Source organism: Pholis gunnellus (assembly GCF_910591455.1).
Source record: "Pholis gunnellus genome assembly, chromosome: 10".
Classification (NCBI taxonomy): domain Eukaryota; kingdom Metazoa; phylum Chordata; class Actinopteri; order Perciformes; family Pholidae; genus Pholis; species Pholis gunnellus.
In genome coordinates this window covers 3,764,503-3,790,819 of record NC_136537.1, presented here as the reverse complement: position 1 = coordinate 3,790,819, position 26,317 = coordinate 3,764,503, and the positions used below count along the sequence as shown (strand labels likewise).

General features: G+C 43.5%; 1 protein-coding gene across 1 annotated transcript in view; it reads left to right on the top strand.

Annotated features, from left to right (window-relative positions):
* The window catches only part of LOC306702111 (GDNF family receptor alpha-4-like), a 69,198-nt gene that overhangs the window by 27,107 nt on the left and 15,774 nt on the right, over positions 1–26,317 (top strand). Inside the window, exons 4-7 of the mRNA XM_079167623.1 lie at positions 870–1,224; positions 3,163–3,272; positions 5,535–5,669; positions 9,011–9,147. Of these exons, the coding sequence (XP_079023749.1) occupies positions 870–1,224; positions 3,163–3,272; positions 5,535–5,669; positions 9,011–9,147 (737 nt within the window). The remainder of the gene's footprint in view (positions 1–869; positions 1,225–3,162; positions 3,273–5,534; positions 5,670–9,010; positions 9,148–26,317) is intronic.

Below are 26,317 nucleotides of genomic sequence, written 5' to 3'. Positions count from 1 at the left end.
GCAAAACATAATTAGAACACTTTTAAGTTTCTCAAGAATAAAAGAAATGCCCATGGCTGGATTTGTCCAATGAGCTACCTGATTGCAGTCGGTCATTTCATTATTTTGCCCCACCGGAATTGGAGCCCAAGGATCGAAGCCAACGCTTTCAGAGCAAAACCCTGCTGGCCAGATCACCACTCACATTTTCAGACCCCAGAGGAGGATTTCTATTGATAATTATTACTCCCTGATCTTTCCTCAACCATCGCTCCCTTTGAAAAGTGCTTTGGGGAACATGGGAGTTTGCTCACCCCATTTTACCCTAAATTGTTGAAGAAAATGTTTTTCTCAACGCCTAACAGAGAAACGTTTTGTCTTGAATTGAGGTAAATGGGGAAACAGCAAAACTAATCAAAACATTTACAAACTCACACAACTTGTGCAGTATAACTTCGAAACACGTCCATCTTCACTAGAACCTTCCTTTTAAATGTTTTAAGCTGAGCCCATTTACTTTTATCAAGACTTTTTTCGTATTTGTGTTTGCCATAGAGGCATGCGAGACAAAAGAAAAATGATTTTCCTCCGTCAATGTTTCTTTGACCAATTAGGGATCATTGTTCACAATTTGGCCCTTTCTTTGGGCAATAAAGTTTACTGAGCTTAGCCACATGCAGAGAGACCCTATAGGTTGGACACATTTAGATTTTGGAGATTAGATGAGTTTTCCTTTACCACCACCATCAGGACAAAGTAAACTCTTCCATCTGCCCCAAAACTTGTTAGGTTCCCAAAGTAAAAATTGCAAAATGTACCATAGCAATAATCGTATAAGGTTTGGCACTTCCATTTTTGGCACTAATTCGACTTTTCCCCAACCCCTTTAGCATCATCTTTCATGCAACTGGATGGCGAGAACCAGTGCCTGAAGGCAGCGCAGGACTGTGGTCTGTACGAGAAGTGCGGCTCTCTGCGATCAGAGTACGTCGTGGCTTGCGTCAAACGGGTGCCCGGGACCAACCGATGCAACCAGCACAAGTGCCACCGGGGCCTGCGGCGCTTCCTGGAGCGGGTGCCTGAGGAGTACAGCCTGGGCGTCCTCTTCTGCCCCTGCACCAACACCCTGTGTGGTGAGAGGAGGAGGAAAACCATTGTCCCGTCCTGCTCCTTTCAGGAGATGGAGGGTCTGCAACCTAACTGCCTCCACCAGCAGAGTTTCTGCCGCCGAGACGACCTTTGCAGGTTAGACATGAAGCCCAGACCAATGTAGGGGGCTGATGCTGTTTATGTAAAAGGCTATACAATAAGATTATACAAGGCAGTTGTAGAGAAGCACCGATTGGTATTTTCTTGGCTGATTCCGATTTATTTTAATTTTTTTAGGTCCTCAAAGGTTTGTTTACATGACATAATGTTTGACGGATCCAGTGTTGACAGAAAGCGTTTGCTGATAAGCGATGCGATATTCCGACACTTGCTTGGCCTACATTGTGTGTCACAAGTGTTAAACGTGACCGGCAAAAAATATGATTCAAGAGGCCGGTCACCGGTGGTGGCCAATCAGCTGACTGGCTGGTTTGGTTTGTCGGCCGATCAATCGGTGCACCTCTACACAGTTTGATTACATATTTTTGTGGGTGTTTGGGTGTTATTTGGTGCTATAAAAGAATCAGGGAATTCAGACTACTGTCTCTAAATATTGGTGCCGACTATGAAATTAGATAATCAATGGTTAATTGATCACCCACAGTGCTGGCTAACAGTTCAAGTAATTAACGCTTGGAGGCACAAATAAGATCACATTGTTGATATCCTGATATTGGGCAAGGCATATAAAGATATTTGAGCTTATTAACATCATCCACCCACTGCATTCATTTAACCACAGTTCCATGTACAGCAAAATTCATTCAAATTGTGTGTCTGCGAAATAAGCAGACCTGGAAACTCAGTGGCTATTTGCAGGGCTTGTTGGCGAGCTACTTCAGGTGGCAAGGTAGAATAGCAAGCAAATGATCCTCCAAAGCAGCTATCTAACATACAACAGTCTAAATTGTACTCAAATATATGAATTTAAATGCTCTAACTTTATTTGTGGAGCAGCTTATACTTTGACAGAGTAGGGTTATATACTGCTTGGGCCTCTCCAGCTCCCTGTTTACTTATGTTCACACTACGAGTGACAAAGCAAAAGGTTTCAGGTGTTCAATGGAAGCCAGTGATATGAAGCGACAAATGTAGGCCCAACACGTGTTGCTGCGTGACCGGCGAGACATGCTATATATCAAAATTGACCTCATACGATTTTCAGCGCTCCAACGACACGGCGAAGGTTCAACCAGTCAAATGTTTTTGTTTCACCATTTCAGATCCCTGTGTCTCTGCCCACAAATTTTTTGTTCTGTTTCATCTAAAACGATGGAAGAAAACCTATTCTTGCTGTTAGCCAGTTCCCAGTGCTATTTAACAACATAATTACGCCAACCAACAGTTAAAAAGCACCTCAGCTTGGCTGTCTTACATTATTTAGATGAAACGGAATCGAAGTGAAGGAGAAGGGGTGAATGGTGAAACAAAAAAAAAAAATATGATTGGTAGACGCTTCACCACTGATCGCTGAGAAAGGTTGAGGTCAACTTTGAGGTCCGTTAAACTTTAAATTGCCACTGCATCACGCAGCGGCAAGTGCCTTCAGTTTGTTGCTTCCTCTGTTGAAAATTACTCATGCAATGAAAAGCCTGTTGCTTTGTTGGCGGCAGTGTGGACACAGAATCAGAGCTCAGCACTGTTGCTATGATTTGCTATTGGTCCACTTTGCCAATTCATATGTCAATGTTCATTCTATGCGATTTACTTTTCTTCTGTTAATATATTTATGGATTTAAATCTCGTGTAATGCTCATTCATTTTAGTGTTTAGTTTGATTGGCTCTTCCATCTTGTAATGTTAATGTATAGAGAAAACAGTGATACAAATTGGCGTATATTAAAAAATATTCTATATGAAAAAAATATATATTATTTCTATATGAAAGTCCTATATGAAACGGTGTTGGACTAAAAACCCTACATCTCTTGAACCCCAATTTATATGCATGCAAACACACCCCAACATGCACATTCCGGATTTCCAACCCACTTCTTGTGTTTGATGTTGAGTTGTTGTTTGTGTTGTTGCCAGGTCCAGACTGGCGGATTTCCTTAATAACTGCCAGCCATCTCCTCTGACGCCCAGCGGCTGTCTGAAAGACTCAGCAGGCCTGTGCCTCCGAGCCTACGCCGGACTCATCGGTACGGGATACAGGGGGGAACGGTTAGGAAAGGAGGAGTGATGTGAATTTCATTTTCACTGCCAGCAGAACATCATTTCTAGGAGAGGATGTTTTGATATGTTACTGAGTTTGTCCGTAGGACATTTTGAAAATCCTAATGCAGATTTCCCTGAAACTTGAGAGGCCTTGGGCACTTGAACTATGTAATGTAACTTGGCAGTCATTTTGATTTCTGATCAACAACTAACATCTACCAAGTAGAAGTACTAGAGGTAGAGCTACCGAGCAGGCAAACGGAAAGAAAAATGATAACCAATAAAGTCAAGATGTCAGCTCAGAAGAGCAAGAGAGAACAGCATTGTGATCACAACTGATGTCGGTGCTCAGATCCAACCTCAGAGCGGAGCAGTCACTAGTGCATTTGACCCAGAAATAAAGCACGATCCTGTTGGATCCCACCATCTAATTTATTGTACAGCAGTCTATTTCCAGTGTGCATCACTGAAGGTGTCAGTATCAAGAACCAATTATATATATATATATAAATAAACCACCAAAGAGTTCTTTGTTTATTTATGTTTATTTCAATCCCTTCCTTAATGCTGTCATCTACAAATCAAATACCAATCTCCTAGACTAAGTAGCTAAGCTACTAGGCTACATAAGTATGTCAACAAAACGTCATGGCCAATTCATACTTTTTATGTCCACAGGGATGTCCATCTGCTTATTTCCGCAAGGGTCCGTGCAGACTCCAAGCGGAAAAAAAATGAATCCAACTCTCGCTGGTTTGCCAGGAGAGAGAAGAAGATCACAAAAGGGATACTTGTTTTTGTTATCAAGGAGATCTGCTACCATTACCCACATTTATAGAATTTGCCTTTTAAGGAATACATAGAAAGCCAAATGGAGTTGAATTCCTGGGAAATAATGTTATGGTGCATAGGGGATAGGATAGGGAATTGTGCATAAGTGGGACGCTACACCGAGGTGCACCCTCAGTTGTACATCGAGGCCCAAAACATCAGTTGGTTTGTAACAATTGTTGCTGTAAGACACATCACAGGACCACATGGGCATGCTGGCTAACATGAAGAAAAGGACTGAAATGAAGAGAAAAGACAAAGAAGTTTGGGTGAATTCATGAATTTGTATCATGAGTAACAGCTATCAAACAGAGCTAACAATGCGCAAGTTCTCCAAAAAAGAAGTGGCTGCACAGAGTGCGATAGAGTGGTTGAGTGGAAGGATGGATGAATGGCTGGAACGGGAGAGTAATGGGGTGGAGAGGCAGGAAGTGTGTCAGCGAGGTGATCAGACAGAGCAGAAATGGAGGAGAAGAAGCAGCAAGCTAGAAAGTGAGGACGCGTGATAGCTGACAAGAGATGTGGGTAGAGAGGCAGTGATTGGCTCTCTGCCTGCTCTGACAGTGATGAATGCCTTTTCTATGAGGTTCATAGCCTTCTTAAAGACACAGCTTGCATAATCCACATATTTACAAAAGGATAGCTGCCAGAGATAATCAAATAATGTGATTGCAGTGCATTGTTTTCCTGAAGAAACACAAATATATTGGAAATATATATTGTTTTTATGTTGGCACTCTACAGGTGTTACGACTATTAAACTGCAAAAACAATTAGGTGCAACATGTTAATTAGTGAGTATTACAGTTGTTGGTAGGTGCATTAGGGAACTTTAGACAGTGTTTTTTATACTGAGCAAGGCTAATTGACCCCCCCAAGAAAGCCAGTCAGTGCACTTCCCAAAATGGTGAAGTGTTTCTTCTTATTCTTTATACACAAAAGTGGGATGCTTTGGGAGTGTGTGCGTCGCACTCAGCTATGGTGTTTGCTACCTCAGCTTCATCCAGACTTCAACACATTGTCAAAATTGGGCTTTTTGCCTCTAAAATTTGCCAAGACGGCATTGAGCAGAAAAAAAAACACCAACTCCGGACTTCAAAATGTCCTTTCAGCTCCCCTAGGAGACGTCACAGAGGCTACATCATTTTTTTCCTACAGGCTATGTTTCAGCTTTGTTTGAAGTAGAAGAGCAGCATCCTCTTTCTGTGTCGTGCTGTGAAGCAATTTAGCTTATTTTCCTCCCAAATTGCTCAAAGTAAAAAGCCAGCAGAGGCTTCCAGGCAAATTTTGCATCTGGCGATTGTGTTTACATCTCTGAGTTACTGTGATGCAGATTAACAGTAAAGTAAAACCCCGAGGTCCTTGAACTTGTACAGAAGCTAACATTTGCCAACTTTGACCCCTCTGACCTGTAGGTACCATCATGACACCCAACTACGTCAGCAACAGCTCTGCAGACGTGTCGCTGTGGTGTAACTGTGAAGGCAGTGGCAACCAGTGGCAGGACTGTCTGAGGCTGCAGCGCATGTTTACCCACAACACCTGCCTGCGTGAGTCTGCACTCTACACACGTGTGTCATGTATTGGTCTTTTCAGATGCTGTGTTCGGTCTCTGTGGAGATTCACCAGTCCATTGGTCTATTACAAGTCTGATGAGTTTGATTCATTCATTTGTTGTCCGCTGACCCTTCAAACTGAAGTGATACAGTGATGACATTTTGATCAGATTTCACTTGATGTGTTGACTGCTTAACACTTTTGATACAGCATTTTTCTCAGACCAAACAACTCCTGATTCTTATCCAAAATGTTGTCGTTGAGGCTGGTTTACAGACTGGGCAGCCCGTTCCCCCTCCTAACTCGTCAAATATCGACACTTGGTACTCGGCACTTTATTGGAAACTATTCGTTCTTGAACGTTCGTTCTGAAACGTAAGCTTGCCACCCGAAGTAGCTCGCCAACAAGACCTGCAGATTGCCACTGAGTTTCCAGCTCTGCCTGTTACGCAGGCACTTCGTCGTTATTAGACGCTCAGAGCAATGGCGGGGTATAAAGAGTGAGTCCGTAAGGTGCATGGGAGGGGAGGTTGGATGGGTCAAACAAACACAGGACTTTCACTAGGGAGACAGGGGTTTACTCATTTTACCTTAGTTTTGTTACATTACTTACGTATTAACGTCTGTTGCATAACAAACATACGTAGTTCCTCTCAAGAGTCGTACTTATTTGAACCCAAACCACAATCTTTTCCTAAACCTAACCAAGTGCTTTTCTATCCTTAAGTAAACCTTAAAACCCAGTAAACTTTGGAAGTTCTTTTTGAAAGGAGACTCCGTGCTTGTAAAGGGCAGAAACTGTATGTTCACATGTTCAGAACTGACACTAGATGGGTATCTAGAGAGTCACAGTTTGAAAACGAAGGGCCACTGACCAAGCTGCTGTATTCCACGAGTTGGGAGTGAGAATGACCCGACTGGCTAAAGTGGGCAACTGCCCCAGTGGCCACCAGAGGTCTTGGTTTGATTGTGGTCATTTGATTAATTGCTTATTTGTTGAGGAGTATGCACCGCTATACCACAATATCACCTAAATTTGTATTTAACGAAATTACCACAACATAATTTATACACGACCTTGGGCCGGGTAGTATTTCAGGACGGGGAACTGGTGGCTGTCTGGGGCTCTATAGGCAAAATCTAATTAAAATGCCATGTGGATTCTACTATGTGCCCTGCATCTGATGGATACTTGTGTACACTAATTCACATAGAGCGGGAAGAACGGGGATTCAATAAGGGCCCTCTGCTCATTTTTATTGCTGTTGTTTTTTTACTGAGGTTATTAAAATGTCTGGTGAAAATCTGACCAAAAGGAGCCCCACCGGACCGAGGAGGTGAAACTTATATTTGTTCATTAATCTACCCATAGACCACTGATACAAGGTTTCAGTCTAAAGCAACAAGTGGATTGAGAAGGCTTGCTTTTAAAGGTGCCTATACAGAGCTTAATCAGGATGTGGTTAGCCTAGCTTAGCATAAAGACTGGAAGCAGGGGGAAACAGCTATTGTGGCCATAGTTCAGAAACTACTAACACCTTTTAATAAAGCTTACACATTTGCCATTTTGTCCATTTAATCCGAACACAAATTTAAATGCAAACATGATTTGTCTTAATTTTAGAGGGAGTTATATGCTGGAACTATTTTGTGGCAAACAACAGTTGGGCACCATGACTCTGCAGAGCTTACCGGAGTCCTGGACTGTGGTCATAAAGTGTTTTTTGCCCGGAAGTAACTAAGTGGCCGCCATGATAAGAGCTGTTTGAATTATCTAAATGCTAAGGAGGTGCTTCAATGCTTCCCTTCTAAAATGAACACTAAATACTGCAAACTGTCAATGAACAAATTGTAATCACGATAAGAAGCATCAGTAGGAAAACTGATTGACATAACCCCACGAAATTGATTTCGTGGGGTTATGTTTTACTTGTGCTTTGTAGTCCTTCTTCGTTGTAGTTTTGCCATGCCAGACCTACGTCAGTGACATCCGCCGTTGCATCATAATTACGAAAGTGAAGTCAGATTCTCTGAGCACCACGGCTGTCCTTTCCTTTCCTAACTCCTCATGAATTCGCCTTCACATCTTTCCTTGACCCTGTGACCCTGTGTTTTCCATAGAGGTCAAGAAAGAATTGTTTAGGAATAGACGTTAGGAGGTCATTTTTGGACTTTTCGACTTCAACCTTGTTATCACAGTGAGGTTGCCAGTGTTGGTACCAGTGTTATCTCTGTTTTACATTACATTAAATAAAAGAGATACATCATGTTAATGAGTGAGCTTTAGATCTTTTGGTAGGTGTGTTTATAAAAAAAACAACATTGGACTGAGCCAGACTAGCTGTTTCCCTCTGATTCCAGTCTTTATGCTAAGCTAAGCTAACTGCATCCTGAATCCAGCTCTACACTAAACACACAGACATGAGATTTGTTTCAATCTTCTCAGCTTCAAAATGCTAATATTTTCCCAAAATGTGGAACTAAACTCATTCTTGGTGTTCAGGATATTTGTGCAAATTTAGTTGAAAGATTCCTTTGATTCCTTCTGCATGTACATTTTTTTTATTTATTCAGAGGCTTTCTCTGGTCTAATCAAAAATAGAATTTAAAAGCAAATTATTTCTATTATAATTACTATTTTGTATGGTTTCATGTTATGTATTCCTGTCCTATGATGCCCTGTGTTCAGTTTCAGACATTTTTTACCCAAACTCAATTGATTATTTAGAATTGTGGGGTATTGTTTGTCACATTTAAAAGACTTACCAACAATACTGCTATCCATATTGTTTTAATAACCCCTGTTTTGAATAATGTATCTGAGGACCCGAATTATGAAAACAGAATTAATGTGTCACCATCGAAGACACTCAAAGGGAATGAATTTTAACACAAATGTCTGCTGAATCTGTCTGGGTAGCTCTGCCTCTTTATGTGTGAGCTACATGCTCCAGCCTCAGCATTCATAAGAGCTTTACAGTGTGTATCTGCAGCTTCAGGCCTCTGCAGGGCTCAGGAGGTGCGAGGAGAGGAGCCGGAGGGTAAAGCCCCTCCGTCTGTCACTCAATCACAGCAGCTGTCGATAAGGCTGTCGATACACACCGAGCCCGTATGTCCAAACACTAAAGCCGGGATCGATGCGTCAATGCACTTCCCATAAAACTCCATGATTTATCAAGCCACCGACAGCTCGGACAATAAAGCTGTCAAATAGATCTGTAGGTTCACGCCCACTCAGATGCAGCATCGCAGCACGGGGGCCAGGAGGGTTCAGACACACACACACACACACACACACACACACAGGCAGTGACGGGGTTGTGTCTCCATGCAGGTAACTCTATCAGTTGGATGGGGAGCCCCGGCTCCCTGCCTGCAGACATCAGCCCCCCTCCGGCTCCCAGACCTTCCCCGCTGGTTCGGGAGGACGAGCTGCTGAGCAACAACCACCTGCCGGAGCACAACAACATCGTGAGTACCACCTCTGCTCATCGCACACGTTGCCTTCGCATTTCAAATTACCTTTTGTCCCGGGGCCTTTTCTATTTTCTCTGGTTTGAGCTCATCCTGTCACTGTCACACAGCATGTTGTTTATTTATTGGTTTTATCTCCATTGCTGTAGATTTTTTTTTTAAATCAGTTTTTTTACTTTACTGTTACTATTCACTTTTGGTTTGTGTCAACATAATCCACCACATGTCCTCCATTTGACCAATTGTTGCTGCTTATATTGCTAAAAAATACAGCTAAAAGTGACGTTTATATATGTCTTTAGCAGTCCAAATGACAAATGATATCCAAAATATATTCATTTTGTCAGGGAATGGCCTCACATTCATCTCAGTGATGTAAAAGCGGCGATAACATGGCAACATATGCAGCAAAGGCAGTGAAGAAGAACACTGACAGCAAGTGAACATGGATGCAAACAACGTGGGGTTTAAAATATGAATCTGCTTTGTAAATGTTTTACATGGAAGGAAATGCATTCAGCACATTTGTTAGAGCCCAATGATACACACCATGTATTTTGGGCAGTAACATTCAATGTGAACTGAACTTTTGTTTCTTTAGGAGAAAACTCGTCAGGGCACCTTTAAATACATCAAGGTGCAATACATTAGAGTTAACATACAGATTCCAACAGAACGATTGGTTCACTTTCATAGATTTCTTTTAAAGACCTCAGAGACAATTTACTATCTCGTAAAATGATTGACATGAAGATTGCAGTGTGTTAATGGTAATGCGCAGCTTCAATGGAAAGCCACTGGAAGGCTTTTACTGTGAAGCGGCATGCAGCAGGAAGTGCTGAGGATATTCGTCAGCACTAATAACAGATTAACATGATGTGTAACCCAGCTCTGAATGGTAGCCACTGTTGTAGTGCACTAATGCATTTTGACTCATAACATATATACGGACATGTTATGAGGAAAGAAACATTTTTTTTGAGGGAGTCGTTCGGTATTAGTTGTGATTGATCAGATCAGGCTTTCATTGACAGTTGTCATCCTCATGAGAAGATCAAACCTCTCTTCGGCAGTAGTAGAACACAATAGTGGTTCAGCATCAGATTTGAAGATCAAAGGAGCAGCTCTGAGGCATGGAATTATCAAAGCACTTTGACAAGCCTTCAAAAGATTCGACAGAGAGCGTACGATCCAACAGGAGCACTGTTTTTTGGGAGTGCTGAGGTCCAGGCGGTGTGAAGGGCCTCATGAATACAGTTTACGTTATCCAGAACTCAAACAAGATGTAAGATGTAACCTGGAGAATGCCTGATACAAAAATATAAAAACGATATGCCGTCTCAAACATCTGCTGGGGGCCCCCCCCCCCTCAGCAGAAGAAGTAGATGGGGATCTTGTTAAGGTCTCTTATTGTTTTCAGGAACGTGGTGGACGAGGAGCTGTGTTTTGGCCGCTGCAGAATGTTTTTGTAATGTATTGAATATTCATCAAGTCTGCGAGACGAGGGTGAATGCTCAACCTCGAGGGTGAAGGCTAAAGTCGTGGATTTGCATACGTCATCAGCGGAGTCTTGTGATTTTAGCTCACTTACTGCTTTCACTCACAGCAAAGACGCACAAAACTAATAAATAACTTGTTTGTCACCATTTATTTATGGTGACAAACGAGCATTAAATTACACAATGACTTATTTACACATTAATCTAAGCATTTAATTGTATAATTAGTTATGTATTTATATATTTAGTTTTGGCTCTTAAACCCTCCATATCGGTAATTTCTCTGAAATGAATCTCTGAAAAACTATATCTTGAGTTGGGAAATTGGCGGTACAGAGTACCGATCCCTGCTCTCATTCAGACAAAAGAAATACATAAAGTAGTAATTAAATAGTACAGCAATCACAGTAATAAATACAAAGTACATAAAATAGTGATTTTATTCAAAGTAATATACAAAGAAAAAACAAAGTACATTAAAAATATACTGTAAAAACTTTATGGAAGTAGCCTAATTTTGACTGTGTGTTTATTGTAATTTGGAACAGCAAATAGAGAAGAGTATTGGATACATTTACAAACAGTGGGGTGGCCATGTACGCATTATTTGCATGTTCTTCCTGTGTTAGGTTAAAATGGGTTCCCCTGTATTCAATGCTCAGTTTGATTAAAAGTGTCTTCTCCCCCTGGCCTGTCGGACATTTTTTACATAAAGTACTAAAACCGTCCATTTCACAGGCTGTTTCTAGGCTTCTGTGCCCTGTTTTTCAGTTAGAATTTGTTTCAGCTCGCTGTTCTTTATTCCTCCGATGCTAACGTGTAAAAAAGGTTGTTGGCCATAAAAGAAGGTAAAAATGATTAGATAATGAAAAAAAAATAAAAAATAACATAAAATTAAAACTGCGAGCAGTGATGAACGGGCCCTCGCCTCCCTTGCGCGTCGGGGCCGGCGGCGGACTCCGGCCTGCGCGTCGGAGAACGTCCGCGACCGCTGGACTGCGCGTCCGCGAGCGAGACGTCGTCGATCCCGCGTGGGACCGCCCGATGCCGGAAACGATGCTTTGCAAATAGTACTATGCTAAGGAAGAAATGACACCGAAATCAAAATGGCCGACTTCTGGTAGGTTTTAGAGCACGGTGCCAAGAGACTTATTTTTAAGTCTCCGCAGGATACGTGCGCCTACCGAGTTTCGTACGTGTAGCTCAAACGTAGCGCCGGGGCTGCTCTTTTGAAATATTGTAGGGGGCGCTACAGAGGCAATTTAAAACGGACAAGGCCAAAAATCATACCACATACTTCTTCCGATGCCTTTGACACATGTGCAAAGTGCCATGAATTTTTGAGCATCCTAACCTACTATGCTATGGAAAAATGACACCAAAATCAAAATGGCCGACTTCAGTAGGTTTTAGAGCATGGTGCCAAGAGACTTATTTTTAAGTCTCCACAGGATACATGTGCCCACCAAGTTTCGTACATGTAGCTCAAACGTAGCGCCGGGGCTGCTCTTTTGAAATATTGTAGGGGGCGCTACAGAGGCAATTTAAAACGGACAAGGCCAAAAATCATACCACATACTTCTTCCGATTCCTTTGACACATGTGCAAAGTTCCATGAATTTTTGAGCATCCTAACCTACTGAACCATATTTCCTTCAGCCAGTAGGTGGCGCTATGAGTTTTTTGAATTTTTTCAAATCAGGTATGTTCAGGCTTGAAGTGGCATCATGCACAAGAAGTTTTGTGCAAATTGGATAATGTACCTTGGAGTTATAACAACTTCAATTTTGCATGGCGAACGATGCGTCGCCACGGCAACAGCGTTCAACGAAAACGCACAATACTTATGGCGATTCTTCATCAATGTCTTAAAGCCATCCTAGCACAATTTGAGACTAATCGGGTCACGTGGCTAGGAGGAATAAATGAAAGTGTAAAAAAAAACATTGCCTTCAGCCAGTAGGTGGCGCTATGAGTTATTGAATTTTTTTTAATTTGTGTGTGTTCATGCTTGAAGAGGCTTCATGCACAAGAAGTTTTGTGTGTATTGGTTAATGTACCTTAGAGTTATAACAACTTGATTTTTCATAAAAATGATGCAAAATGGCCGCCACGCCACGTCAAGGTTCTTCGACGAAAACTCTAGCTTTTAATAATTTTTAATCACAAAGGTCTTAAGAGCATCCTGGCCAAGTTTGAAGTTGATCGCATTAATTCTCTAGGAGGAGTTCGTTAAAGTGCGAAGGCAGAAAAATGCAAAAAGTCCCAAAATCACAACTTTGCGGGTTTACTGTAGCGCCCCCTATTGGTTGAATGCAACAAAAGTCTCAGGGTATGTTACGGTATGCGATGTGCACATATGCTGAAAGTTTCGTGAATTTTCGACCAATGGTTGGGAAGTTATGTGAATTGATATTAAGCCACGCCCCTAAGAAGTTCATTGGTCCATATCTTTTCAACGCAAATAGATATCAAAAAGTTTTTGATAAATCTGAGTGATCTACATCCAGTAATGATCCACAGCAATTTTGGTAGCAATAGGAGCCAGCGTGTGGGAGGAGTTCGCAAAGATGTGTTTTACACTAAATTCAAGATGGCGGAAAATCTAAGTAGGCGGAGCTTAGAGGTCTGAGAGGCTTTTTTTTAGATCTAGCGGATTAGGACATGTGTGTTGATTTTCAAGTCAATCGGACAAACTGGCCGAGGGGCGTCGCCCGTCCGCTTTGTAGGGGGCGCTAGAGAGCCATTTTTTTACACACATTTATGGCACCTATATCAAACCCCAAGTTTCGCCAGACCTGGCAAGTATGCAAAATTTGGTGAGTTTTCATGCATGGCAAATACTCCAAATATGCAGCCAAAGTACAAAAATAAAAATCAGAATAAAAACGACCGAGAACCCCTACAATTTCAATAGGGCCTTCGCTGGCCCGACGTTGTCGGTGGCTCGGGCCCTAATAACTCTTACAATTTCAATAGGGCCTTCGCTGGCCCGACGTTGTCGGTGGCTCGGGCCCTAATTAAAACTGCGAGCAGTGATGAACGGGCCCCCGCCTCCCTTGCGCGTCGGGGTCGGCGGCGGACTCCGGCCTGAGCGTCGGAGAACGTCCGCGACCGCGGGACGGCGGGTCCGCGAGCGAGACGTCGTCGATCCCGCGTGGACCGCCCGATGCTGGAAATGATGCTTTGCAAATAGTACTATGCTGAGGAAAAATGACACCGAAATCAAAATGGCCGACTTCTGGTAGGTTTTACAGCACGGTGCCAAGAGACTTATTTTTAAGTCTCCGCAGGATACGTGCGCCTACCCAGTTTCGTACGTGTAGCTCAAACGTAGCGCTGGGGCTGCTCTTTTGAAATATTGTAGGGGGCGCTACAGAGGCAATTTAAAACGGACAAGGCTAAAAATCGTACCACATATGTCTTCCGATGCCTTTGACACATGTGCAAAGTGCCATGAATTTCTGAGCATCCCAACCTACTATGCTATGGAAAAATGACACCGAAATCAAAATGGCCGACTTCTGGTAGGTTTTAGAGCACGGTGCCAAGAGACTTATTTTTAAGTCTCCGCAGGATACGTGCGCCTACCCAGTTTCGTACGTGTAGCTCAAACGTAGCGCCGGGGCTGCTCTTTTGAAATATTGTAGGGGGCGCTACAGAGGCAATTTAAAACGAACAAGCCTAAAAATTATATCACATATTTCTTCCGATGCCTTTGACACATGTGCAAAGTGCCATGAATTTTTGAGCATCCTAACCTACTGAACCATATTTCCTTCAGCCAGTAGGTGGCGCTATGAGTTTTTTTAATTTTTTCAAATCAGGTATGTTCAGGCTTCAAGTGGCATCATGCACAAGAAGTTTTGTGCAAATTGGATAATGTACCTTGGAGTTATAACAACTTCAATTTTGCATGGCGAACGATGCGTCGCCACGGCAACAGCGTTCAACGAAAACTCACAATACTTATGGCAAATCTTCATCAATGTCTTAAGGCCATCCTAGCACAATTTGAGACTAATCGGGTCACGTGGCTAGGAGGAATAAATGAAAGTCTAAAAAAAAACATTGCCTTCAGCCAGTAGGTGGCGCTATGAGTTATCGAAATTTTTTTAATTTGTGTGTGTTCATGCTTGAAGAGGCTTCATGCACAAGAAGTTTTGTGTGTATTGGTTAATGTACCTTAGAGTTATAACAACTTGATTTTTCATAAAAATGATGCAAAATGGCCGCCACGCCACGTCAAGGTTCTTCGACGAAAACTCTAGCTTTTAATAATTTTTAATCACAAAGGTCTTAAGAGCACCCTGAACAAATATGAAGTCGATCGCATAAATGCTCTAGGAGGAGTTCGTTAAAGTGCGAAGGCAGAAAAATGCAAAAAGTCCCAAAATCACAACTTTGCGGGTTTACTGTAGCGCCCCCTATTGGTTGAATGCAACAAAAGTCTCAGGGTATGTTACGGTATGCGATGTGCACATATGCTGAAAGTTTCGTGAATTTTCGACCAATGGTTGGGAAGTTATGTGAATTGATATTAAGCCACGCCCCTAAGAAGTTCATTGGTCCATATCTTTTCAACGCAAATAGATATCAAAAAGTTTTTGATAAATCTGAGTGATCTACATCCAGTAATGATCCACAGCAATTTTGGTAGCAATAGGAGCCAGCGTGTGGGAGGAGTTCGCAAAGATGTGTTTTACACTAAATTCAAGATGGCGGAAAATCTAAGTAGGCGGAGCTTAGAGGTCTGAGAGGCTTTTTTTTAGATCTAGCGGATTAGGACATGTGTGTTGATTTTCAAGTCAATCGGACAAACTGGCCGAGGGGCGTCGCCCGTCCGCTTTGTGGGGGGCGCTAGAGAGCCATTTTTTTACACACATTTATGGCACCTATATCAAACCCCAAGTTTCGCCAGACCTGGCAAGTATGCAAAATTTGGTGAGTTTTCATGCATGGCAAATACTCCAAATATGCAGCCAAAGTACAAAAATAAAAATCAGAATAAAAACGACCGAGAACCCCTACAATTTCAATAGGGCCTTCGCTGGCCCGACGTTGTCGGTGGCTCGGGCCCTAATAATACCCCTTAGAAACTCAATAGGGCCTTCGCTGGCCCGACGTTGTCGGTGGCTCGGGCCCTAATAATTCTTACAATTTCAATAGGGCCTTCGCTGGCCCGACGTTGTCGGTGGCTCGGGCCCTAATAATACCCCTTAGAAACTCAATAGGGCCTTCGCTGGCCCGACGTTGTCGGTGGCTCGGGCCCTAATTAAAACTGCGAGCAGTGATGAACGGGCCCTCGCCTCCCTTGCGCGTCGGGGCTCGCGGCGGACTCCGGCCTGCGCGTCGGAGAACGTCCGCGACCGCTGGACTGCGCGTCCGCGAGCGAGACGTCGTCGATCCCGCGTGGGTCCGCCCGATGCCGGAAACGATGCTTTGCAAATAGTACTATGCTATGGAAGAAATGACACCGAAATCAAAATGGCCGACTTCTGGTAGGTTTTAGAGCACGGTGCCAAGAGACTTATTTTTAAGTCTCTGCAGGATACGTGCGCCTACCGAGTTTCGTACGTGTAGCTCAAACGTAGCGCCGGGGCTGCTCTTTTGAAATATTGTAGGGGGCGCTACAGAGGCAATTTAAAACGGACAAGGCCAAAAATCATACCACATACTTCTTCCGATGCCTTTGACACATGTGCAAAGTGCCATGAATTTTTGAGCATCCTAACCTACTATGCTATGGAAAAATGACACCAAAATCAAAATGGCCGACTTCAGTAGGTTTTAGAGCATGGTGCCAAGAGACTTATTTTTAAGTCTCCACAGGATACATGTGCCCACCAAGTTTCGTACATGTAGCTCAAACGTAGCGCCGGGGCTGCTCTTTTGAAATATTGTAGGGGGCGCTACAGAGGCAATTTAAAACGGACAAGGCCAAAAATCATACCACATACTTCTTCCAATGCCTTTGACACATGTGCAAAGTTCCATGAATTTTTGAGCATTCTAACCTACTGAACCATATTTCCTTCAGCCAGTAGGTGGCGCTATGAGTTTTTTGAATTTTTTCAAATCAGGTATGTTCAGGCTTGAAGTGGCATCATGCACAAGAAGTTTTGTGCAAATTGGATAATGTACCTTGGAGTTATAACAACTTCAATTTTGCATGGCGAACGATGCGTCGCCACGGCAACAGCGTTCAACGAAAACGCACAATACTTATGGCGATTCTTCATCAATGTCTTAAAGCCATCCTAGCACAATTTGAGACTAATCGGGTCACGTGGCTAGGAGGAATAAATGAAAGTGTAAAAAAAAACATTGCCTTCAGCCAGTAGGTGGCGCTATGAGTTATTGAAATTTTTTTAATTTGTGTGTGTTCATGCTTGAAGAGGCTTCATGCACAAGAAGTTTTGTGTGTATTGGTTAATGTACCTTAGAGTTATAACAACTTGATTTTTCATAAAAATGATGCAAAATGGCCGCCACGCCACGTCAAGGTTCTTCGACGAAAGCGCTAGCTTTTAATAATTTTTAATCACAAAGGTCTTAAGAGCACCCTGAACAAATATGAAGTCGATCGCATAAATGCTCTAGGAGGAGTTCGTTGAAGTACGAAGGCTGCAAAATGCGAAAAGTGCCAAAAAACACAACTTTGCGGGTTTACTGTAGCACCCCCTATTGGTTGAATGCAACAAAAATCTCAGGGTATGTTACGGTATGCGATGTACACATATGCTGAAAATGTCGTGAATTTTCGACAATGGGTTGAGAAGTTATGTGAATTGATATTAAGCCACAACCCTAAGAAGTTCATTGGTCCATATCTTTTCAATGCAAATAGATATCAAAAAGCTTTTGATAAATCTCAGTGATCTACATCCAATAATGATCCACAGAAAATTTGGTAGCAATCGGAGCCAGCGTGTGGGAGGAGTTTGCAAAGATGTGTTTTACACTAAATTCAAGATGGCGGAAAATTTATCCAGGCGCAGTTTCGGGGTCTGAGAGGCTTTTTTTTAGATCTAGCGGATTCGGACATGTGTGTCGAATTTCAAGTCAATCGGACAAACTGGCCGAGGGGCGTGGCCGGCCCGCCTTGTAGGGGGCGCTAGAGAGCCATTTTTTTACACGCAAGTATGCAACCTTGCGCAGCAGAGTTTCTCCACCACACCTGAGAGGTGTCCAAATTTGGTGAGTTTTCATGCATGGCAAGTTCCCCAACTAGCTCATTCCCTACAAAAATTAAAACTGCGAGCAGTGATGAACGGGCCCTCGCCTCCCTTGCGCGTCGGGGCCGGCGGCGGACTCCGGCCTGTGCGTCGGAGAACGTCCGCGACCGCGGGACGGCGCGTCCGCGAGCGAGACGTCGTCGATCCCGCGTGGGACCGCCCGATGCTGGAAACGATGCTTTGCAAATAGTACTATGCTGAGGAAAAATGACACCGAAATCAAAATGGCCGACTTCTGGTAGGTTTTAGAGCACGGTGCCAAGAGACTTATTTTTAAGTCTCCGCAGGATACGTGCGCCTACCCAGTTTCGTACGTGTAGCTCAAACGTAGCGCCGGGGCTGCTCTTTTGAAATATTGTAGGGGGCGCTACAGAGGCAATTTAAAACGAACAAGCCTAAAAATTATATCACATATTTCTTCCAATGCCTTTGACACATGTGCAAAGTGCCATGAATTTTTGAGCATCCTAACCTACTATGCTATAGAAAAATGACACCAAAATCAAAATGGCCGACTTTGGTAGGTTTTAGAGCATGGTGCCAAGAGACTTATTTTTAAGTCTCCACAGGATACGCGCGCCTACCGAGTTTCGTACGTGTAGCTCAAACGTAGCGCCGGGGCTGGTCTTTTGAAATATTGTAGGGGGCGCTACAGAGGCAATTTAAAACGGACAAGGCCAAAACTCATACCACATACTTCTTCCGATGCCTTTGACACATGTGCAAAGTTCCATGAATTTCTGAGCATCCTAACCTACTGAACCATATTTCCTTCAGCCAGTAGGTGGCGCTATGAGTTTTTTGAATTTTTTCAAATCAGGTATGTTCAGGCTTGAAGTGGCATCATGCACAAGAAGTTTTGTGCAAATTGGATAATGTACCTTGGAGTTATAACCACTTCAATTTTGCACGGCGAACGATGCGTCGCCACGGCAACAGCGTTCAACGAAAACACACAATACTTATGATGGCTCTTCATCAATGTCCTAAGACTATCCTTACTGATTTTGAGACTAATCGGGTCACCTGGCTAGGAGGAATAAAGAAAAGTATAAAATATGACATTTCCTTCAGCCAGTAGGTGGCGCTATGAGTTATTTCATTTTTTTCAATTTAAGTATGTTCAGGCTTGAAGTGGCCTCATGCACAAGAAGTTTTGTGTGGATTGGATTATGTACCTTGGAGTTATAACAACTTGATTTTTCAGAAAAATGATGCAAAATGGCCGCCACGCCACGTCAAGGTTCTTCGACGAAAGCGCTAGCTTTTAATAATTTTTAATCACAAAGGTCTTAAGAGCACCCTGAACAAATATGAAGTCGATCGCATAAATGCTCTAGGAGGAGTTCGTTAAAATACGAAGGCTGCAAAATGCGAAAAGTGCCAAAAAACACAACTTTGCGGGTTTACTGTAGCGCCCCCTATTGGTTGAATGCAACACAAATCACAGGGTATGTAACGGTATGCGATGTGCACATATGCTGAAAGTTTCGTGAATTTTCGACACTGGGTTGAGAAGTTATGTGTATTGATATTAAGCCACGCCCCTAAGAAGTTCATTGGTCCATATCTTTTCAACGCAAAGAGATATCAAAAAGCTTTTGATAAATCTGAGTGATCTACATCCACTAATGATCCACAGCAATTTTGGTAGCAATAGGAGCCAGCGTGTAGGAGGAGTTTGCAAAGATGTGTTTTACACTAAATTCAAGATGGCGGAAAATCTAAGTAGGCGGAGCTTAGGGGTCTGAGAGGCTTTTTTTTAGATCTAGTGGTTTCGGACATGTGTGTTGAATTTCAAGTCAATCGGACAAACTGGCCGAGGGGCGTCGCCGGCGCGACTTGTAGGGGGCGCTAGAGAGCCATTTTTTTTCACGCAAAAATGGCTCCTATATCAAAACCCAAGTTTCGCCAGACCTGGCAAGTATGCAAAATTTGGTGAGTTTTCATGCATGGCAAATATTCCAAATATGCAGCCAAAGTGGAAAAATAAGGATCGGAATAATAATAATTAAAACTGCGAGCAGTGATGAACGGGCCCTCGCCTCCCTTGCGCGTCGGGGCCGGCGGCGGACTCCGGCCTGCGCGTCGGAGAACGTCCGCGACCGCGGGACGGCGCGTCCGCGAGCGAGACGTCGTCGATCCCGCGTGGGACCGCCCGATGCCGGAAACGATGCTTTGCAAATAGTACTATGCTGAGGAAAAATGACACCGAAATCAAAATGGCCGACTTCTGGTAGGTTTTAGAGCACGGTGCCAAGAGACTTATTTTTAAGTCTCCGCAGGATACGTGCGCCTACCCAGTTTCGTACGTGTAGCTCAAACGTAGCGCCGGGGCTGCTCTTTTGAAATATTGTAGGGGGCGCTACAGAGGCAATTTAAAACGAACAAGCCTAAAAATTATATCACATATTTCTTCCGATGCCTTTGACACATGTGCAAAGTGCCATGAATTTTTGAGCATCCTAACCTACTGAACCATATTTCCTTCAGCCAGTAGGTGGCGCTATGAGTTTTTTTAATTTTTTCAAATCAGGTATGTTCAGGCTTCAAGTGGCATCATGCACAAGAAGTTTTGTGCAAATTGGATAATGTACCTTGGAGTTATAACAACTTCAATTTTGCATGGCGAACGATGCGTCGCCACGGCAACAGCGTTCAACGAAAACTCACAATACTTATGGCAAATCTTCATCAATGTCTTAAGGCCATCCTAGCACAATTTGAGACTAATCGGGTCACGTGGCTAGGAGGAATAAATGAAAGTCTAAAAAAAAACATTGCCTTCAGCCAGTAGGTGGCGCTATGAGTTATCGAAATTTTTTTAATTTGTGTGTGTTCATGCTTGAAGAGGCTTCATGCACAAGAAGTTTTGTGTGTATTGGTTAATGTACCTTAGAGTTATAACAACTTGATTTTTCATAAAAATGATGCAAAATGGCCGCCACGCCACGTCAAGGTTCTTCGACGAAAACTCTAGCTTTTAATAATTTTTAATCACAAAGGTCTTAAGAGCACCCTGAACAAATATGAAGTCGATCGCATAAATGCTCTAGGAGGAGTTCGTTAAAGTGCGAAGGCAGAAAAATGCAAAAAGTCCCAAAATCACAACTTTGCGGGTTTACTGTAGCGCCCCCTATTGGTTGAATGCAACAAAAGTCTCAGGGTATGTTACGGTATGCGATGTGCACATATGCTGAAAGTTTCGTGAATTTTCGACCAATGGTTGGGAAGTTATGTGAATTGATATTAAGCCACGCCCCTAAGAAGTTCATTGGTCCATATCTTTTCAACGCAAATAGATATCAAAAAGTTTTTGATAAATCTGAGTGATCTACATCCAGTAATGATCCACAGCAATTTTGGTAGCAATAGGAGCCAGCGTGTGGGAGGAGTTCGCAAAGATGTGTTTTACACTAAATTCAAGATGGCGGAAAATCTAAGTAGGCGGAGCTTAGAGGTCTGAGAGGCTTTTTTTTAGATCTAGCGGATTAGGACATGTGTGTTGATTTTCAAGTCAATCGGACAAACTGGCCGAGGGGCGTCGCCCGTCCGCTTTGTGGGGGGCGCTAGAGAGCCATTTTTTTACACACATTTATGGCACCTATATCAAACCCCAAGTTTCGCCAGACCTGGCAAGTATGCAAAATTTGGTGAGTTTTCATGCATGGCAAATACTCCAAATATGCAGCCAAAGTACAAAAATAAAAATCAGAATAAAAACGACCGAGAACCCCTACAATTTCAATAGGGCCTTCGCTGGCCCGACGTTGTCGGTGGCTCGGGCCCTAATAATACCCCTTAGAAACTCAATAGGGCCTTCGCTGGCCCGACGTTGTCGGTGGCTCGGGCCCTAATAATTCTTACAATTTCAATAGGGCCTTCGCTGGCCCGACGTTGTCGGTGGCTCGGGCCCTAATAATACCCCTTAGAAACTCAATAGGGCCTTCGCTGGCCCGACGTTGTCGGTGGCTCGGGCCCTAATTAAAACTGCGAGCAGTGATGAACGGGCCCTCGCCTCCCTTGCGCGTCGGGGCTCGCGGCGGACTCCGGCCTGCGCGTCGGAGAACGTCCGCGACCGCTGGACTGCGCGTCCGCGAGCGAGACGTCGTCGATCCCGCGTGGGTCCGCCCGATGCCGGAAACGATGCTTTGCAAATAGTACTATGCTATGGAAGAAATGACACCGAAATCAAAATGGCCGACTTCTGGTAGGTTTTAGAGCACGGTGCCAAGAGACTTATTTTTAAGTCTCTGCAGGATACGTGCGCCTACCGAGTTTCGTACGTGTAGCTCAAACGTAGCGCCGGGGCTGCTCTTTTGAAATATTGTAGGGGGCGCTACAGAGGCAATTTAAAACGGACAAGGCCAAAAATCATACCACATACTTCTTCCGATGCCTTTGACACATGTGCAAAGTGCCATGAATTTTTGAGCATCCTAACCTACTATGCTATGGAAAAATGACACCAAAATCAAAATGGCCGACTTCAGTAGGTTTTAGAGCATGGTGCCAAGAGACTTATTTTTAAGTCTCCACAGGATACATGTGCCCACCAAGTTTCGTACATGTAGCTCAAACGTAGCGCCGGGGCTGCTCTTTTGAAATATTGTAGGGGGCGCTACAGAGGCAATTTAAAACGGACAAGGCCAAAAATCATACCACATACTTCTTCCAATGCCTTTGACACATGTGCAAAGTTCCATGAATTTTTGAGCATTCTAACCTACTGAACCATATTTCCTTCAGCCAGTAGGTGGCGCTATGAGTTTTTTGAATTTTTTCAAATCAGGTATGTTCAGGCTTGAAGTGGCATCATGCACAAGAAGTTTTGTGCAAATTGGATAATGTACCTTGGAGTTATAACAACTTCAATTTTGCATGGCGAACGATGCGTCGCCACGGCAACAGCGTTCAACGAAAACGCACAATACTTATGGCGATTCTTCATCAATGTCTTAAAGCCATCCTAGCACAATTTGAGACTAATCGGGTCACGTGGCTAGGAGGAATAAATGAAAGTGTAAAAAAAAACATTGCCTTCAGCCAGTAGGTGGCGCTATGAGTTATTGAAATTTTTTTAATTTGTGTGTGTTCATGCTTGAAGAGGCTTCATGCACAAGAAGTTTTGTGTGTATTGGTTAATGTACCTTAGAGTTATAACAACTTGATTTTTCATAAAAATGATGCAAAATGGCCGCCACGCCACGTCAAGGTTCTTCGACGAAAGCGCTAGCTTTTAATAATTTTTAATCACAAAGGTCTTAAGAGCACCCTGAACAAATATGAAGTCGATCGCATAAATGCTCTAGGAGGAGTTCGTTGAAGTACGAAGGCTGCAAAATGCGAAAAGTGCCAAAAAACACAACTTTGCGGGTTTACTGTAGCACCCCCTATTGGTTGAATGCAACAAAAATCTCAGGGTATGTTACGGTATGCGATGTACACATATGCTGAAAATGTCGTGAATTTTCGACAATGGGTTGAGAAGTTATGTGAATTGATATTAAGCCACAACCCTAAGAAGTTCATTGGTCCATATCTTTTCAATGCAAATAGATATCAAAAAGCTTTTGATAAATCTCAGTGATCTACATCCAATAATGATCCACAGAAAATTTGGTAGCAATCGGAGCCAGCGTGTGGGAGGAGTTTGCAAAGATGTGTTTTACACTAAATTCAAGATGGCGGAAAATTTATCCAGGCGCAGTTTCGGGGTCTGAGAGGCTTTTTTTTAGATCTAGCGGATTCGGACATGTGTGTCGAATTTCAAGTCAATCGGACAAACTGGCCGAGGGGCGTGGCCGGCCCGCCTTGTAGGGGGCGCTAGAGAGCCATTTTTTTACACGCAAGTATGCAACCTTGCGCAGCAGAGTTTCTCCACCACACCTGAGAGGTGTCCAAATTTGGTGAGTTTTCATGCATGGCAAGTTCCCCAACTAGCTCATTCCCTACAAAAATTAAAACTGCGAGCAGTGATGAACGGGCCCTCGCCTCCCTTGCGCGTCGGGGCCGGCGGCGGACTCCGGCCTGTGCGTCGGAGAACGTCCGCGACCGCGGGACGGCGCGTCCGCGAGCGAGACGTCGTCGATCCCGCGTGGGACCGCCCGATGCTGGAAACGATGCTTTGCAAATAGTACTATGCTGAGGAAAAATGACACCGAAATCAAAATGGCCGACTTCTGGTAGGTTTTAGAGCACGGTGCCAAGAGACTTATTTTTAAGTCTCCGCAGGATACGTGCGCCTACCCAGTTTCGTACGTGTAGCTCAAACGTAGCGCCGGGGCTGCTCTTTTGAAATATTGTAGGGGGCGCTACAGAGGCAATTTAAAACGAACAAGCCTAAAAATTATATCACATATTTCTTCCAATGCCTTTGACACATGTGCAAAGTGCCATGAATTTTTGAGCATCCTAACCTACTATGCTATAGAAAAATGACACCAAAATCAAAATGGCCGACTTTGGTAGGTTTTAGAGCATGGTGCCAAGAGACTTATTTTTAAGTCTCCACAGGATACGCGCGCCTACCGAGTTTCGTACGTGTAGCTCAAACGTAGCGCCGGGGCTGGTCTTTTGAAATATTGTAGGGGGCGCTACAGAGGCAATTTAAAACGGACAAGGCCAAAACTCATACCACATACTTCTTCCGATGCCTTTGACACATGTGCAAAGTTCCATGAATTTCTGAGCATCCTAACCTACTGAACCATATTTCCTTCAGCCAGTAGGTGGCGCTATGAGTTTTTTGAATTTTTTCAAATCAGGTATGTTCAGGCTTGAAGTGGCATCATGCACAAGAAGTTTTGTGCAAATTGGATAATGTACCTTGGAGTTATAACCACTTCAATTTTGCACGGCGAACGATGCGTCGCCACGGCAACAGCGTTCAACGAAAACACACAATACTTATGATGGCTCTTCATCAATGTCCTAAGACTATCCTTACTGATTTTGAGACTAATCGGGTCACCTGGCTAGGAGGAATAAAGAAAAGTATAAAATATGACATTTCCTTCAGCCAGTAGGTGGCGCTATGAGTTATTTCATTTTTTTCAATTTAAGTATGTTCAGGCTTGAAGTGGCCTCATGCACAAGAAGTTTTGTGTGGATTGGATTATGTACCTTGGAGTTATAACAACTTGATTTTTCAGAAAAATGATGCAAAATGGCCGCCACGCCACGTCAAGGTTCTTCGACGAAAGCGCTAGCTTTTAATAATTTTTAATCACAAAGGTCTTAAGAGCACCCTGAACAAATATGAAGTCGATCGCATAAATGCTCTAGGAGGAGTTCGTTAAAATACGAAGGCTGCAAAATGCGAAAAGTGCCAAAAAACACAACTTTGCGGGTTTACTGTAGCGCCCCCTATTGGTTGAATGCAACACAAATCACAGGGTATGTAACGGTATGCGATGTGCACATATGCTGAAAGTTTCGTGAATTTTCGACACTGGGTTGAGAAGTTATGTGTATTGATATTAAGCCACGCCCCTAAGAAGTTCATTGGTCCATATCTTTTCAACGCAAAGAGATATCAAAAAGCTTTTGATAAATCTGAGTGATCTACATCCACTAATGATCCACAGCAATTTTGGTAGCAATAGGAGCCAGCGTGTAGGAGGAGTTTGCAAAGATGTGTTTTACACTAAATTCAAGATGGCGGAAAATCTAAGTAGGCGGAGCTTAGGGGTCTGAGAGGCTTTTTTTTAGATCTAGTGGTTTCGGACATGTGTGTTGAATTTCAAGTCAATCGGACAAACTGGCCGAGGGGCGTCGCCGGCGCGACTTGTAGGGGGCGCTAGAGAGCCATTTTTTTTCACGCAAAAATGGCTCCTATATCAAAACCCAAGTTTCGCCAGACCTGGCAAGTATGCAAAATTTGGTGAGTTTTCATGCATGGCAAATATTCCAAATATGCAGCCAAAGTGGAAAAATAAGGATCGGAATAATAATAATTAAAACTGCGAGCAGTGATGAACGGGCCCTCGCCTCCCTTGCGCGTCGGGGCCGGCGGCGGACTCCGGCCTGCGCGTCGGAGAACGTCCGCGACCGCGGGACGGCGCGTCCGCGAGCGAGACGTCGTCGATCCCGCGTGGGACCGCCCGATGCCGGAAACGATGCTTTGCAAATAGTACTATGCTGAGGAAAAATGACACCGAAATCAAAATGGCCGACTTCTGGTAGGTTTTAGAGCACGGTGCCAAGAGACTTATTTTTAAGTCTCCGCAGGATACGTGCGCCTACCCAGTTTCGTACGTGTAGCTCAAACGTAGCGCCGGGGCTGCTCTTTTGAAATATTGTAGGGGGCGCTACAGAGGCAATTTAAAACGAACAAGCCTAAAAATTATATCACATATTTCTTCCGATGCCTTTGACACATGTGCAAAGTGCCATGAATTTTTGAGCATCCTAACCTACTGAACCATA